Source organism: Kryptolebias marmoratus, linkage group LG5, assembly GCF_001649575.2.
Source record: "Kryptolebias marmoratus isolate JLee-2015 linkage group LG5, ASM164957v2, whole genome shotgun sequence".
In the NCBI taxonomy this organism is placed as follows: domain Eukaryota; kingdom Metazoa; phylum Chordata; class Actinopteri; order Cyprinodontiformes; family Rivulidae; genus Kryptolebias; species Kryptolebias marmoratus.
In genome coordinates, this window is record NC_051434.1 from 12,946,918 (window position 1) to 12,965,151 (window position 18,234).

At 39.6% G+C, this 18,234-nt stretch overlaps 1 protein-coding gene across 1 annotated transcript in view; it reads right to left on the bottom strand.

The window, feature by feature from the left end:
- Positions 1–17,656, bottom strand: part of calcr (calcitonin receptor) — a 58,147-nt gene extending 40,491 nt beyond the window's left edge. The window contains exon 1 of the mRNA XM_017424664.3: positions 17,231–17,656. Coding sequence (XP_017280153.1) covers positions 17,231–17,366 — 136 coding nt within the window. The 5' untranslated portion in view covers positions 17,367–17,656. The remainder of the gene's footprint in view (positions 1–17,230) is intronic.
- Between the last annotated feature and the right edge of the window lie 578 nt (positions 17,657–18,234).

The window sequence follows — 18,234 nt, forward strand, 5'->3', positions numbered from 1 at the left end:
ACAACCAATTATTAAATAAGGGCTCTGAGGGCTCAAGTTAATGAAGACTTCTTTTGACCAAGAGGTCCACTTGTGCTCTGTAGAGATCCTTGCTTCAGAACAGAGTTACATAACTAGCCTCAGAGGAGCTGGACAGATGAAGATAAAAGTTAATGCTCAGTGAAACAATCCTGCAGATTATTCCTTTTAATGCTGCAATGTGATTTTACATGAACATTTAAATTTACAATTAATTACCAAGCTTTTAATGTGCTGATTAGCAAATTTCGGTGCAGCTTTTTTTATTTTATTTTTGTATTTTATGCTGTACTGCTATAAACAAACTGCACACTGTCTGCAGCCAAGCTTACCGGAGACATGAGATGACTCGCAGCTACTACCACATAAAAATTTTAGCTCATATCTGTGAAATTGACCGAGTTACAGCCATTTTTGTGTTGGCTATTGTTTGTGACCTGTGGCAGCCAATAAGCTCCGCCCAGTGGTTCATGAGCTATTTTGCTGACAGATAAACTGTCAAGTCTGGTGAGTAACATGAGGACTTGTGAGCAGAAATAAGGATTTAATCAGAAAATAAAAGGCTGACAAGGCAGCAAACACAATCTAAACGAGACCTAAGCAACGAGGCGCACGCGGGGAATGGGAGGAAGAACAAACAATATGACAGACTGATGACAAGGTAAGAACCGGGATTATAAATACTGGGAGGGACGAGGAACAAGTGGCTGCAGCTGGACTGACTGGCAAACGAGGGACAGGTTAGTAATGAGGAGGGAGGCCCGACTGACAGTGAATGACACAGGGGACAAACAGGAAATGAACCGAATCTACAATAATAAAAGGAATAAAACAAAACAACAACAACAACAAACAAAAACACCAATAATCATGACGCAACTCCAACAGATAATGCTGACACTTTAAGCAAATAACATAATAACTAGCATCTGAAGTAAGTATTTTTAAATGACTCTCAGCTACAACCACACTAAATCTTAGCAGAATATCTTTTCTAAGGTGAGTTGGCTGTGGCGGCCATCTTGAGCTGGATTGACTGCAAAACTTAATCAGCTGTAGAGACAAATCCAGTGATTGTTTCCTGACTGTTTCATTAAAATTTGTTCCGTAGTTCATTATATATTTTGCTAAGCGACAAAGTTGACTCCAATAGTTAATGTTAAAACCTTAAACAGCTCTTGTGCAGTCTCTTATGTGTTGTGAATCCGCCTCAGCTACAACCACGCCAAATTCTAGCTCCATATGTGTAAAGTTGGATGAGTTATTGCCATTTTTGTAGTTTTTTTGTTTAGTTGGCTGTGGCAGCCATCTTGAACCCGGTTGACTCTGAAAGGTAATCAGCTGTAGATGCACATCTAGTAAGTTCTTTCCCCACGTTTTATCAAAATCCTTTCAGTGGTTTACAGGATATTTCGATAACAGACACACAGACGCTCGCACAGAGACGTGGGCAAAAACATGATCACCCTTTTGCCTTCGGGTGACAGGCAGCGATAACATGAACAGAAAATAGAAGCATGAGCTGTGAGCACAATCAGCACCCGGGAACAACACGGCGGCACAGATCAGCTTGTAGAAGCATGAAGTGAAGAAGAGGCGCGACAAAAGATAAAAAGATAAACTCCTCTAGATCAAGGATCCCAGGCAGACAGAGAACTGATCCCAGAGGATGGGCTCAGCCCAGAGGGCAGACCTCTGACTAATCCTACAGCTCAAACACAAACTTTAACAAGACGGTTTAAAGAGCATCAGAGAGAGGAGCCTTATTCCTCTGGAAAATGATGGGCAGTCCTTGGAGCAGCTAACAGCTCCGGCATGAACAGGGACCACATATTCTAAATAAAATGCGACTTTAGGTGGGAGGAAAGAAGAAAAGAGGTCGACAGAAATATCGCTGCTGCAACACGCAGAGCCAAAGCACAATAAAGCCACGGCACAGTAATTTCAGCTCAGAGGGCACTGCCAGCGCCGTATGATCCAATAAGACTTCAAAATAAATAGCAGCGTGAACCGACAGCCTTTTTATTTATTAAATTAAAACAACCACTGTGCTTGTAACCTTTTTTTCACAATCATATTCTCCTAATAGGATCATCTTAGGCAAATATGGAAACACGTTTCAAGGAAACCAAATAAGCATTTTGCAGTTCCTCCTGACATAAATCCCGCGCCGTACCATGACCGTTATTGATATTCTGTGCCTGCAGAGAAAACCGTGGGGTGGAGTAAATGCATAAACTCTGCATGTGCATTTTATTCAAAACGCTCAGAGAGAAAGGCTCACTACAGTAGTCTTATCTAAATGGAACCGAGTAACAATAGCTTGTTTTGACAAATCCCCATCAAACATTGAGACAAAGACAAATGATCTCAGATTACACAAAAGCAGAAGAAAAAAAATTAACAAAGATCGAGGGTTATCAAACATTGTTTTTTGTTGTTCAGGCTCCGAGGGAGATTAAATGAGAAGGATTTCTCAACTTTGCTTGTGTGAGTGTGTGTGTGTGTGTGTGTGTGTGTGTGTGTGTGTGTGTGTGTGTGTGTGTGTGTGTGTGTGTGAGAGAGAGAGAGAGAGAGAGATAGAGAGTGTATCTATAATTATGCTCTGTGAAATCTATTACTTGGAGCGATGACGTGCGATTACACTTCAGAGTGTTGCGCCCAACTTAAAGCTTACGTACTTCCAGGAACATGTTATGCATATAATATTTTACCTATTATAAAAAGAATAAAACAGCCAAACTATTAATTCAAAAGGATTTTTAAAGTATGAATATATGGAGTACTCCTGTGCAGTCAGTATCTTATCTGAGTGTCGAGGTTTTGTTTGGTGTACATTTTTAAGTTTGAAGAATCAGGAAGAAAACCTCAAGAGGGAGTCCAGCCAAAAAAAAAAAAACTTCTCAGAAAGAGGACTTTATCAAGAACAAAATTCCTCCGACTGATACAGATCAAACCTGAACAGTTTCACAGAAGGAAATTCTTGGTGTTAAATTTCTACACTGGATGGCTTCTGCATCAGATGGTGAAAAACTGTTCATGCTGAAACCATTAAGGTCTCTGTGGTTGGAATCCCTGTTCACTGTCTGTGTGCAGAAACATGTTGCAAAGTGGATGTTGAGCAAACTCAGTTACTATCAGATTCAAAAGTTTAAGTAGCATTCACCTAAATTGGTTTAATTTTTAAGAGATTTGAATGGTTTTAAATGATGAAAGATTATTTAATCCTCAGTGAGAATTTAGCTGTGATTCGCTTTGACTGCTGTCTACTACAGGTAAGATACTGACAAACAACTCCACAAACTCCTGCTTCAAAAGATTCAACCTTTTACAAAATACAAAAATAACCTAAAATCAGCCAATTTTACAGCTGCTGAGCTGAAACTTGAGGTGCTTGTAGCCGAGAGTCATTCTGAGCGTGACATCTCACGTGGGAACACGCAGAACATTATTTTTAAGGTTTGACCAAAACAGCTGCAACTCTGTCACTTCTCAACACAAAATGATCTTAGTTTAGCCGTACATATAACATACATGTGCGCATTAGTTGTAGTAATTTCCTGACAAGCTGACAGGTGAAACTTTGCTCTCAGTTTAGCTTCGACTCTGAATTTTGATGGTTTCGTGTCCAGAGTCCATGGCCAACTTCTCCCTGCACAATACGGTACATTAAGAATGTCTTTTTGAAGTATCAAGACTTGTTTTCGAGCAGATGGAAACCCCATTGTCTAAGTGCTATTGTGGCATTTTTTTTGTTATCAAGTTTCATCGCAACAGCAAGAATTATTGTAATATTTTCCATTGTATCCTGGCATATATTTCTCTTTGATGTGTGCCGTTACAAAAATACATCTTTTTGTCCTTAGTGCACAAAGCCCTTATAGATGCAGATCTTTACATGAAAAACTTCAGTCTTATTATATTAGAACCCCCTTTTTAAAAAAAAGGAATTTATTCAACTTGCCTCCCAACTTTCACACTTCCACTCAGACACTGTTTTTCTTTCACAGCAAACCATGACTTATTCTAAGCTATAGAAGAATAATCTGCGCGGATCAAGGAGGATCTTCTAACTCCTTCCTCGGCATATTGTTCAGCACAGCAGCCTCAACCAGAGCCTCACACACACACACACACACTGACTTTAGGCATCTGCTCTGCTCAATATGAATGCTTATCGTAATTATAACCGTTTCACTAACACATGCTGAGAAAGGGAGGGGATAAAAAAAGAAATGCTTCACAAAGCTCAGGAACTAATGCTGGGAGTTTGGAGAGATAAGTGAAAAAGCCGACCCTGACTGGAGGCAGCAGACGATGACAGGCCTGAGAGCTGCTGCACAATTACCTGGAATGAAACCAAAACCCACGCCGAGGTTCCCAAATCATTAACAGACTTTGGCAGGAATATTTTTTAGCGTCCCTGAATAACAGACCTAATTACAAAGCAGAGGATGCAGCTCTCCGCCACAACGGTACACATTTCCTTAATGCCAAATGCTACTGCAGCAGTAATCCACAAGCTGGGAGTGGCTGGGTATTTTTTCCACAACAAGATACTATTTAAATCTCCAATATGCTTTATGTGTGAGGTATAACTTGTTGTTGAAGGTTCATTGACTCCACGGTGCTCGAAGGTACATCATCCTTTAAAAAATGCCTCATTTTCTGTCGGCTGCAGAATACTTTCCTACTTCATTTGCAAGGCTAATTCAGCACCGGCTCCTGTTAAATGTGGTGTCAAATGGGAGATTACTCCTTTATTACCCCGTTATTGGTCATCCCAGAGCAGTAACACCTCATTAGGATGGCTTGAACAAAGCGTAAATTTTTGATTGCAGTTCGGAGACTTGGCGGTAGCGGGACTCAGATACATCTCATGTGCAAGTAGCCATGTTCGCCGACCACAGCCTGTCCAAAGAACGCATGTCATCAAAAGAGAAAGTATTTGTGCAAAAACAAAACCATTAATTGAAAAATATAGTTTTTTTATTTCCATTTTTGCCATTTATGTATATTTGATCTTTCCAGAGTTTAAAATCTTAAGAGGTTCTCTCAGTTTTTAAACAGTCTGGTGACAAAAAAACACGTTTTAAATAATTTATGTTTTAGTAAATCAGTCTTTTTCTGCTCTTGTATTACCTTAGGCTCTTATCAGACACACTGTTTACCTTCATATGTTGTTGGTTTGGTAATTATTTCAATCTTTTCATGCCATATTTAGCTGCCCTTCGGATTCCTGGGTTTAAGTGAATATTCCAGGAATCTGAAAAGAAAAAATAAAATTGCTTCTTTGTGATCTCACCTCCTGGAAGCCTGCATTTAGGTTCTTCTATAACCATTCAATGATAATGTCTTTTAATGACTACTTAAACAGGAAGTTTTAATATTTATGATTTGTTAAATTTATTCAGCTGATTATCTACTTTCCCAGACTTCTCATACAGTATTTTTTTTACTATTTAATGCCATATTAATAGTCTAATTTCCATAATAATGGTAGAAAAGCATCATGTGGGTGCAAATATCTCCATCACATTGCTTTGAGGACATCTTTTCACAACTACATAATATCAAATTAGGACCTTGCATTTCTTGAAGGAATGCATATCACCCGTCATGAGTTTTTAAACTAAAATTATATAATAATAAGATTATATAAGTTATAGCCATTTTGGTCAAATCTTGAAAATAATACATGTGATTGTAGATGATTCTGTTGGCGCTCAGAGTGTGTTTGGACTGACTCTCAGCTACTACCACACCTAATTTAGGCTCAATATTTTTAAAGTTGACTGAAGTGCGGCCCTGATTGTGTTCTCTAAGGTTAATTAGCTGTGGCGGCCATCTTGAGTTGGGTTGGCTACAAAAGTTAATGGTGTTAGACATGCATCTAATGATTACTTTATGAGAGTTTTATTAAAATCTGTCATGAGATATTTTGCTAACGGTTAGACACACACAGGCAATCATATAATCACCTGCCTTTCATGGCAATGTGCAAAGAAATTTGAATCAAACACTTCAGATCACTTTTCTAGAACAACTTCAGTGAGTTAATTATTTGAGCCTCAGTTTCACCATTTATTAAAATAGATAAAAACACAGAAATCTGGGGCTAAAAGTCTTGTTTTATTGAGGAAAGGTCACACACATACATTCACAGAGGTGAATCCCTGCCTCCCATTTCCTCCCCTGTCCAGCGTTGGATGCCATTATCATTATCTGTGCCGCGCTGATGGCGACCATTTTCAGCCCTGGAGGAGCACAGCCAGCAAAGTGCACTGCAAATTGCCCCACTATTAACTAATCAGTGGCTGAATGCACGATGATGCGCCTGATGTTGTGCACTCCTATTATTAGAGGCAGCCTCATAAAACTCCGTGGGCACTATTAGGGTTGGGTTTCAGCATCAAATGTTGTGCTTCTGCCATGCGGATTAATCTTCGGAATCTTTTTTATTGAAATAAAACTGATTAACGGCCGGCTCATTCATTTAGTGGATAAGGCAATGAAAATGAGCCCCATGAGGAGTTCCTTACACTCATTTTTAAACTTGTAAAGCTTTATTATGAGTTACAAGTTCAAGCTGTCAGTGCTCGGGTGGTAATTAAAAGTTAATATATCTTTTCTCCTCACAGGAAGAGATTTGGCTGACTTTTGTTTAAGGCTTATTCCTCTTAATTGAAACTGATGTTAGTTTTATATGTGGAGTTTCTGTATTGTATAGATATAATTTAAAAAAAAAACACAGGAAGAACTAGGTTATATAAGCAACTACTAACTCATTTAAACTAATGAAATAATTTAAGAAACTAAATTACAATTAGGTTTTCTTTGTCAAAATATTAATGTGACCTAAATCATATGACAATTGTAATGTCATTTTAGTTATTTGGATAAAAAATTAAAATATTCTCTAAATAAAACCTGTTTTTAATAAGTTACAAAGATAGTAACACTTTCTTTTTATATTTTTGCGGAATAATTACTATAGTTTATCAAAATCTTTTGAAAAACATGTTAATATTTAAAGACTGTTGATGTAAAAAAAAAAAAGTTATTTCTTCATTTATGATCGAGGACTAAAAAAGTCGACAAACTAAAGAAAATATATTTCTCGGTTCTGAGAGTATTCATATTTTTTTATATGTTTAATTTTAGAATAATATCATGAACAAGCCTGAATAGAAAGCAGAGATGTGGCTCACGGTGACAGATGGGCTGAAACCAGTGAGTTTGTAAACATCTCTGCAGAAAAAAATATTCTTTAAGATTTTCTGGTTTTTGGCACTTTTAGAAACATAAGATAATCATAAAACATCGTGATAGCTCTACTGAAGCTCAATATCTTACAGCATCTGTTCTTACCACATTAAAATGTTTTTCAAAAGACTTTCAGTCTTCTAATAGTAAATACAACAATTTAATAGAAAGTAATAATAAATGAAGGCAGCTTCAGCCGTGACCCACAACAAACCATGTCTAAAATAAAATAATATTTTATCATTTATTATTATTATTTTGGGGTAAAATGCTGAAAAACAAACAAATATAACAATGAATTTATTGCATTCAAAAAACTGCTTGTTGAATAAACATTAAAATGTGGAATTATTTTTTGTTTGTCTTTCAAGATGAAGCAAATCTATTATTTATTCATATTTGGGCTTGGTTAACATAAATTTAAGGCAGATTTTATTCAGAGATCCTTTAACAAAGTGAAGCATGATTTATATTAATTAAATGAATCAAATAAAAGATCTTTGATCATTTTTCTTTTACCTCCTAACACTAAAACAAAACAGCCGAGGCACAAGTTTGATTTACTGAAACGGGAATATATCTGCAGGACATAAACATGTTTATTTGTAATAATGATTCATTTTTATTAGTTGTATGCAAATTGAACACTTTAAAAAGTTCCTTTTTGAATAAAACAAATCTGACCCCACAATTCTGGGTTTTTTTTGTCATTTTGTTTTTTTATTAAGCATTTGTTTTTAAATTATTCTTTACTACTCCTAACTAAATAAACTAATATATCTTCCACGAGGTTTAATATTATTTCAAGGTCTTGGTGTCTCAGTTACTGAGTGCTTTTACACATTTTATGAGTAACAAAAACAAAATATTTGGTGAGTCAAGATTCACTGAAATGTCTAACTAGTGTAGGTTTTTTTATTTCACGATTCGTTTTTCAGTAAAAGAATCCACAGCAGAACACAAACATAGATAACTCAAAGAGCATGTTTTAGTTTTATTTATATTATATTTATTTTGGTCTGTTATGTTCCTAACCTTCCTACAGGGGCTGCAGGGAGAAATTAGACAGAGGCTCAAGCTGGCCTTTTATGGAGCGTATAGTCACTCGTTAAACTTACTTATTGTAGGGTTAGTGGGTGGATTGGTTTGGACCCAAAATGCAGACACTCGAAGAGCTCCAAAAGAAAAACTAATTTCTTTAAAATAAAACAAAAGGCTGACGTGGCAGCAACAAAACTAAATAACAAAAAATCCAGTTTGCAATGAACACGAGGAACACCAGACAGCACGTGAGAGTGACAACGAACCAGTGAGAAGAGGATGAAGATGACCTGGTTTTAAAGGCTGAGGGTAACGAGGAAGTGGAAACAGGTGACTGATTGGTAACACGGGACAGGTGTGGGTGTTACTGACAGACTGACTTGGGAAGTACTGAGGGAGAGTGAGTGATAGCACAAGGAACAGAACCAGAAAGGAAAACAAATTAAACACTGGGGAATAAACACAAGGAAAACAAGAAACAAAAACCCTAATACAAAAGAAACACAAAAAAAAAATAGCTTAACAAGACCCCAATCCTGAACATTATTATTAGAGAGCTTCACTCATGCAACTATTCCCATTAGGATCTGCCTTGTGTTGCTTTGACTCTTGATTGGAATTGGAAGTGAATTATGATTTTGTCTTGTTTCCTTCTTTTGTACAGTGCCCTAAGATGACTTTTGTTGTGAATTTGTGCAGTATGAAAGAACTGAATTGAGTTGAATTGTTAACGTCAGCTTGAAGAGAAACTGCTCAGCAGCTGACAGCTTTAGGAAACCAATTAAAGAGGTGCTTCTGCTGTTGGACCTCAGCTAAAAGGCTATAACAACAACTCCCTCTGGCCAAAGAATGCCTTTTACACCCCGCAGGGTCAGAGGTCGGGCTGTGTTTGGGAGCTACGAGTTGTAAACAGACCGAGAAGACTCTGTGGTGTCATAAAAAATAAAAAAAAACACACAGCAGCCTGGAAAAATAACCTCAACAGTGGCACAAGTTCTCCAACAGTGTCTTAATGGTATGACTTGAGGGTAAAAATAGAAGCAAATTAAACCAAAGGGGAAGAAAATGGAGTCATGAAGGAGGGGGAAATGAGCAAACATTACAATACAAATTTAATTAACATGAGGAGCAGTGATGCAAACTGAAAGGAGCGAGGGGACAGAAAGAAGGCAAAGAGAAACAGACAGAGGTTTTCTGCTGCAAATCAATAAATCCTTAAAAAGATGCCACGTCCCTTTCAGCTTGTTTGTAGTTCTGAATCAAAGCCAGAGAGTTACCCCAACATCAAGCAGGCTGCTGGTACGCACATTAAACTTTAACTTAGACCTTAAATAATCACAGTTTAGCCCGACTGCATAAAATGAATGAATAAATGAATCAACGGGCTAATCTTTCATCTGTACATCCTGATGTTATAAGGAAGGAAATAGCCCTAAACCTAGTCTTTTTTGTTTTGTTTTTTAAAAAGCTCAAAATTGATTGGCAAAGATAAAAACATTCTTTTTTATGAGCTGCACATTCACATTTGAAAATGCTTCAAAAAGGGCATTTCTTCCAACACAGCAAGCCCCTTAAATCCGTCTTAGAGCCTCATAAATAGATCCGTATGGAGCTTCTCAGCAGATGTAACTCACTGTAGCACGAAGAAGCACCCTTTTTTATGACCTCTGACCTACGGTCATCTTTCAGTAACTGTTCTGTAAAACGTTCATTCCAACCTGAGTGAATCTTGAATGTTTTGGGACACGTGTGTACACTTGATTAGCAACCTGTTGAAATATGAGAAAGGATTATTGACCACTATTTGTCTGCAGATAGTCAATATGAGAAATTATTCAAGTGTTTTTTCTCTCTTGTCTTACGTCAGCATGAAAGACACTGAGGACAGGGAGGTTGATGATAGCCAAAATGACAGCTGATCACTGCTGAAGCTCTAAAGAAAGGCAGCATTTTGAAGCTTCAGCCATGAGATTTAACTTCCTGCTTTAAAAAAAATCAGCAAGGTCACATTCAGCTTGAAACTGCAACACCCGAGTTTGACACAACTCAGTGTGCCAGAAGAGGAAGGAAAAACATCGCCCACTGCCTCCAAACTCTCCATGATAGCTTTCCCTGGATGCCACCGATCAATCACTAGAAACCTTTAATAGGGGGTGATTACCACGGTATTACAGCCGACCCTGTGAATCACAGGCACCGTGAGCCAATATGAGGATGAAAAGAGCTGAAGAATGAAGGAAATTGTTGAGGGATATTGAAATAATTCCAAATTACCAACCTCTTAGAGAAATGTCCTTGGAACAGGGGGAACAAATAAGCTGACAGTACATTAATTACTACAGACTGCACTGGCCTTTGCTTTCAAGCCCCACAGGAGGCAGAGTTCGATCCTGAGCCACAGGGGTCCTTTATTCCCACCGATGGGTCACTAATCCTGTTGCTAGATGTTGTTTCAGGCCTTGAGAAGCATTTATCATCTGAAAAATCTTTTACTGAGAAGAACAGTTTTTTTAAATTGGTATTAATTCATAAGAAGCCCTTTGCCTCCTGTTGCTGCCTTTAATAAAACGTGTCCTTATCCACTATCTTGTCATGTTGTTACTCAGAACTACTCTCTAAGTGAACTCGTCCCCGTTATCTTTGCAGTTCTAAATGGGCAACAATAAATAGTTGAGTTTGCTATGAAGACAAAAGCTTGGTTCTGAATGCCGGCACTTTTCAGCTTCCCATGGTGTTTTATTTCCTTTGTTTATTCAATAAAAGTGTAAAAATGCCTTATAGTTGCAAAAAAAAGTGACTGTTTCGCCTGATAAACAGGTAGTTTTAGACAGAAACATACAATCAGATTCCACCTGAAATCAAAAATAAATCAAACTAAGCTAACAGCTAAAAAAAAAAGTAGGACTTTTATTTTGTAGTGCTGTTGTAATTTTACTCAGCGGTACAGAGCATCAATGCCTCTGACATAAACTGAAAAGGGCTTTTATTTGCTACCTATAACCAGTGAATTTTACACACATGCTGTTCTGATCAGCAGCACACACTCTTCTCTTCAGTGGCTGAGCAGATGACAACCTCTGACCCTCTGATTGATCCGCTACATTTCCTGTTTGTGTTATCAAATAAAACTTAGATACTAATCAATACTAGAAGTTAGTATCTAATTCAGCCGTGCTCAGTCCTGGTCCTCGAGGGCTGTTATCCTACATCTTTTAGTCGTTTCCCTGCTCTTCAGCAAGGTCTCCATCAAGTTCGCTGATGACACCACCGTGGTGGGGATGAGTCAGTGTCAGGATGAGGTGGAGCAGCTGTAGTTATGGTGCAATGACAACATGTTCCCACCGAGACAAAGAAGATGGTACTGGACTTTGGGAGGACCAAAAATGTAATTTAACCACTTTTCATTGGTGGGGGACAGGATGGAGAGGGTCTCAGACATCTAGTGGTGCACCTGACGACCTGACCTGGAGTGTACACACCACCAAAACTGTCAAGAAAGCCCAACAGCCTTCTGGCCCAAACTCTGCTGGTGTCCGTCTACCGCTGCTCAATAGAGTATTTTGACATACTGTCTGTGCGTGTGGTTCAGCAGCTGCACGGCTGCAGACAGGAAAACACTCCAGAGAGTCATAAACACGGCTCGAAAAAATCATTGGGTGCCCTCTGCCCTCCCTTAAGGGTCTGATCAATGCTCGCTGCCAGAGGAGAGCATTGATCAGGCCCTGGACCCCTCCCGCCCTGGACACTCTCAGTTCCAGCTGCTGCCCTCAGGAAGACGCTTCAGGACACTGAAGGCAAAAACTTAAGCTGGGTCCTCTTTTGGCATTATTGTTTATTGGGTTTTATGTTTTTCACATTGATTTTTTTTTTTTTTTTTTTGCTGGGGCACTGAAACGGGTTGCACTTTAAATTTTGTTGAGCAACATGTGTCTGCAGTGCCAATACAGATCTATTCTATTCTATTCAAGTTCTGCAGAAGCCTCTTAATCACGCATTCATTTAAATCAAGTCTGTCAAAGCAGAGAAACATCCAAATGTTAGCTCTTCCTCTGCTTCTTGAAACTTGAAGACATGCCGACGAGGGGGGAAAACAACTAAAACATGCAGATTCGTGGCCCTCGAGGACCAGGATTGGGCGTCACTGATCTAATTAGATACTTGTTGCTGCAGTATTGATACCAAGTGGCATCTTTGCCTTGTTCGATTGAAACTACTTCACAGCAGCGCTGCAGACAGGCAGTCCCTCCCCTCAATATCAGCTAAACACATGAAGAGTAGCTGGTATTCACAACACCGAGCTGCTGCTTCCACTGCCATTAAAGTAACTAAACACCGTTTTTGATTTTTGCCCATCACCGTGAAACATGTGATCATGTGCAATAATTGCCTATGTCTGTGAATTTGTGTGTTTGTCTGGTAGCAAAATATCTCATAAACCAGTGGGTTGATTTTAAAAAAACTCTCAGAAAGTAATCACCCATTGTTAATCTACAACTGATTACTAGCGCTGCTTGGGTTTCTGCTGATCAGTATCAACAAAAGTGGAAAAAAAAACAAAGAAAATAGCCACTCTTTGCGCAACATTTCAATCTGTCAAACCATCCTTTAATGACCTTTTCATGGTTTGTCTGACGTATCATTGTTTCTGCGTGGTGCCGCTTCTCATTAGTAAGAAAAAAAAGGACATTATCTGTGTCCTCTTGATGGATTGCAGGGGAATATTCAAAGAGGTGCTTTAGTGCAGAGTGACAGCACCAGATTAGGAGAATGTGACCAGCAATACTGAACTGAGCCATTTTTAATAGTGAGGTTTCTAGGGGGGGAAAGACATAAAAATACAAGGAGAGTTTAATCAGGATGCCTGTCAAGTAGGCAGCAAAAATCTGCAGTGATAAATGGAGAGGAAAGATTGTGACATCCAAGAATAATCCAAATTTAATAACTTCAATTTTAAGTTGAACTAAAAAAGTATTTTCTATATTCAAAGATGAAACTTTCCAAGAGAAGCTACATGTCTGTTCCTGTGTGTCAATGACCCAAAGTAATGTCCACTGGTTGACTGCGTGTCTCCCTAAGCAACACAAAACTGTCCCAGAGGCTGACATTAAGGCTCACACAACCCCTCGAGAAGCGTTTTCCTGCAAGATGCAAGAATAAAGGGGTGAAAGGATGAGGGAGAAATGTGGAGGACAGGAGCAAGAGAGAACGAGGGGAAACATGGGGGTGAGTAAAGACAAGGAAATATGAAAGATGGCGAAAATAAGAGATGAACAAAATAAAACTTAACAAAGACAGAGGTTTGGACAGAAAAAAAGTTGAAAAAAACATATCAGAAGATATGAACATTAGAAGTTAGTTACCAGACCTGGTACGGTATTAGCTCCTGCAGTAAATTGGTCAATTTCCTGTCATTTAGACAGTCAATAGAATGTTTTTTAAGAGGGTTTCGTCACATCGTTTTTGAATTACCAGATAAAGTCTTCTGATCGCACATGTCACGCTGACTTACAGCTTTATGTACTGTTAATAATAGTCATTAGAGTAATTGTTAGTTTTTTTGTCTGCAGCCACTTACTAACAGCGGCACAAACAGACAATTCTGGGTATTCAAGAAGGCCAACAATTTCCTGGAGGACATTTGAAAACCATTCTGAAGGCCTGAATTAGCATTAAAACCCCCAATTTAACGGTGAAAGGGGTGTTTTAATTCATCCTTAGCAGACACAAGCAGTTATGTGATAATAAGAAGCTTTCTTTAAATAACACAAAGCTAATAAAGGGCTTGACAAATTCTAACAAATTCCCTTTAAACCTTGTTTGTTCAATGACTGGTGTAAAGATAACAACAAATCTTATTGTTTCAGACTGGGAACTGTCGTTTTGCTCCCAGGTGTGCAGTTCGTTGAATTCAGGCATTTTTAGAGGGACCGTTATAAGAAGTTAAATGTGCCACAAAGACCTTTTAGTGATAAACACTGAAGCTATCGTGCAGAAATCAGTCTGTGCACATCTGTCTTTGTCACAAAGACACATTCACTACTCACCCCATCTGTTTTCAAAGCTATCAGCTATTTGCTCTATTCTAGCACCCCCTATTGATAGCACTTCATCTGTTCAATATTGGAAAGTTTTTGTGGAGTCACTAGTGAGAAATCCCAGCACAAAATGCATGGTTTCACTGGTATCGCCTGAACAACAATGCAGAGATAATTACATTCTCCTCTCATTAATTTCAGTCTCGAGTTGCATCCAAACACCGCAAGCTCCTTCTGCGCTAAATCCAGCCACCTGCACTTGGCAAACTGCTTAACGGTGCGGGGAACACTGAAACAGATGACTGTGAAATTAAATTTCACCACACCAGATTCTCTCATGGAAAAAAAAAACTGAGAACAAGGGTCTGAATGAACGCATGAGGAAAGTTAATATCTGACTCACACGAGAGAAACGAGAGAGTTGATCCCAGCCTACGAACCGGTCCAGTCCAGTTTGCTCCAAAAGTTTCAGCCGAGATGTCTTTATCGCCTCACACAGATCCAGCTGTGTGCTGCCAAGTGATTCGAGCGGCATGAAAGAAGCTTTACTTTACACTCAGACGCCACGCTTACAGTCGGAAAGGTTATCCCGCACTCTTGGATCTGTCGCGGGCTGATGTGCGGCTCGCTAACAAGGGGATGGGGAACTTTGGATCTTTTCAGGGACCTTTTGGTTTCTTGGAACACGTGGGGCCTGGCTGGTCATTCTTTAAAGATCCCAAAACCACCAGCGAGAGTTATTAATTGACAGCGTGTTGTCTGTGCAATCCAACTGGCTCGAGCACAGAGAGAGGTTTTCCACTCTGACAAATCCTGATTGTAATCCGCGTAATTTGTTTGAGCAAGAAAGCAGCCTGAGAAGTGTCACACGTCCTTACAGAGCAAATTGATAGTGTGATAGATTCATTTATGAGGCTCACATGCACAGAAAGCGTGACATACAGGGCCATTTTCTTGTGCCCATGAATAAAACATGAACCATTAGCTTTATTATTACCAAGGAAGACCATCAGGTCGTAGACTCCTGCTGATGCCTGAGTGATAGGTGTCAGTTACATAACAGCGTGTGGATGTAAGAGAAAGAAGGAGACGGCGGCTGTGCACTTTTATCTGTGCAGTGTGAAAATTTTGTTTTCACGTGGTGACTGACCTTCGTGTCACAGAAATATCAAAGCACACAGAAGATGCAGAACTGGCGTCAAAGCGTTAAAACCCTGCCTCCTGAAAATGCAAAACGCCACTGAAATCAAACCCAAAAGAGCAAATCGTTCACATTTTGATCCTTCAAAGACCCATCTTCCTTTTTCTCTGCATCTCTTCTTTCTCCTTCAAACGTGTGGCGCCCAGCCGCTCTGCTGACCACACGGACAGGTCAACCCGCAGCCAGTCGGACAGATCGCTCGTGGCATGATGAGTGACGTTTTTTTTTTTTTTTTTTTTTTTTATCTTAGACAGCCAGAAAGCAGACCCACTCTCTGCCAGCAGAAGTCCAAGTCACCGCAGGGCACTTTTACATACAGTATCTCGGAGTGCCTGTCTGCAGGGATCTCCTCATGGCTGCCTCGCTCATTTCGGGGCCGATTCTGAATCCCTCTCTCTCCTCGTGCGACAGCGATAGTGTGCTTGTTGCTATTCTTGTCCGCCTCTGTGTTGCGCAGCATGTGCATATCAGAGCTCTGTATTTATGTGCTTCTTGCTTGCAGTCATAGCAGCGCACTGGAGCAGATTAAGCCCCCTAATAAAACTCCTGGTGACGCGAGCTATTACTCTAAACATGGCCAAAAAGCCCAAAGGAATCCCTTTAAAAGCAACCTTTATCCAGCTTTTTTTGGGCCATTACTGGAGACTGAAATGAAGCAGCATGCAGCAACAATTTTGGCTTGTTCCATTTCTGGATTGTGGGCGGTGGGTCCATGAAGGAATGCCTGTTTCCCCCCCTTTCTGTGAATTTGGAAAGATAATCGATGTGGAGCTAAAGGCATGAAGCTGCTTTCGACTGTGCAAAGAGGAGACGAGGAAGGTTTTGGTGATAGTTAATCGTGAAAATAAAACACAAGTCGACAGTGTTTCTGAAAGAGAGCACAAGCTGCCTAAGTCTCCCGTTCAGAGATTATGTTCAAATATTACAGTTAAAAGAGCGAGAACCGAGAGGGTGAATGCGTTCACCTTTAACTTTCGCACTGGGCCATTTTTGTGCATCCTGAGCTGAAGTTTCATAGTCATTATGATCATTCTTGTGCATTGTCATTTTTTTTCTTATTCTTTGAATAACAGGTTCAGGCTGCGAATGCACAATCATTCACAATGCCAATCATGAGTGCGTGCAATGTGCAGGAATCATCTTCTCCCCGTCTCACAGACTTCGAAGAGGAGGTCACGCAGATTTAGAGAAAGAACCCAGCGCTGCCGTGTCTGCACAGTTTGTACTCCTTTCCAGAAAATCCCTGCATAAATGTGAGTTTTACTCAGCAAAAAGCAGAACACTGTTCACCTCAATTAAACACAGTCAATCAAAATTCCTTCAGAGCGACCAGTGATTGTCTGCATCTTAAACTCACTGTAAGGTATGTGATCAGTAAACATACTTTTAAGTTTCTCCTTGAGAATTAGCATGAAAACAGCTGTGAAGAACTACATGAGTCACATTTGAACTAATTTGTTTTTTCCTCTTGCAAGCTACTTGAGCAACCAAAAAAAAACACCCCTGGCTGAAGCAGAAATAAGAGAAAATGTCAAAGCAGTTCATCTGGCATCAACAATCTCCAAAATGAAAATTCCACGACTTTACCTGCGCAGACCACAAGACATTAAACAAATCTCTTTTTCCCCAAAAAAAGTTAGAGAGTAAAAGCCCTCGGATCGTGACTTACAGATCTCAGGAGGATGCAGCTCCAGTGAAAAGGGTTTAGATACGGAGGAGAATGAGACAAGTCCCTCCACAGGACGACTCCCAGATTCTGCGCTTCTGTTTAAAGCCGCGTCGATTTGGGAAAAAAATATATACATATATTTAAATTTAACTTTTTTTTTCTCCTCTCTTTTTTTATCCAAGGAAATAAAAAACGCTACTCATGCTGCTTTGCCCAGGTGTCCAGTATTTAAAAAATATATAAGAATATATAAGAATAAACTGAGTTGAGGACCGGAGAGGTGGGAGCGCAGACGCGCTGACTGGCTGTCCGGGTAATCCAAGCGCGTCCAGCAGCCTCTCGCTTTTACGCGGACTGTCGAGTGGTGCTGGAGCTCCTCCTCGCCTCACCTCCGTCTGTCTGCTTCTGCTAAACACACACACACACTCACACACACACACACAGAGACACACAGAGAGGAGAAGCCTGAGCGCGCGCGTGTGTGTGCGCGCAGATTGGACACTCCTCTGAACACCGGCAGCCTGCTAAAGCAAACAGAACAAATATGGACTGGGTTTGGTCTGCGGTGGGTGACTGTGACTAAACTAACACGTTTCTTGTCTCTCGACTCAACCTCAGCTCTGAGGATGGCTTTAAGACACCGCTGACCTATTCGTACAGGTCATGTGAAGACAATCGCATGCTTCCCAGCTGTTTAAATCAGCGAAAAGAATCATCATCATCATCAGATTTTGAAGACATTTTTTAGAGCTGTGGTTCCCAAAGGCAGGGTCGAGACCCTACTGTGGGTCTTGAAGCAGCAAGTATGGGTCCTCAGATAATATTAAAATATCAACTGCATTTAAAACAATTGCTTACATTATGATATTTTCACCTTATTTGTTACAAAAATACAAACAATAAGCATAGATAGATAGATAGATAGATAGATAGATAGATAGATAGATAGATAGATAGATAGATAGATAGATAGATAGATAGATAGATAGATAGATAGATAGATA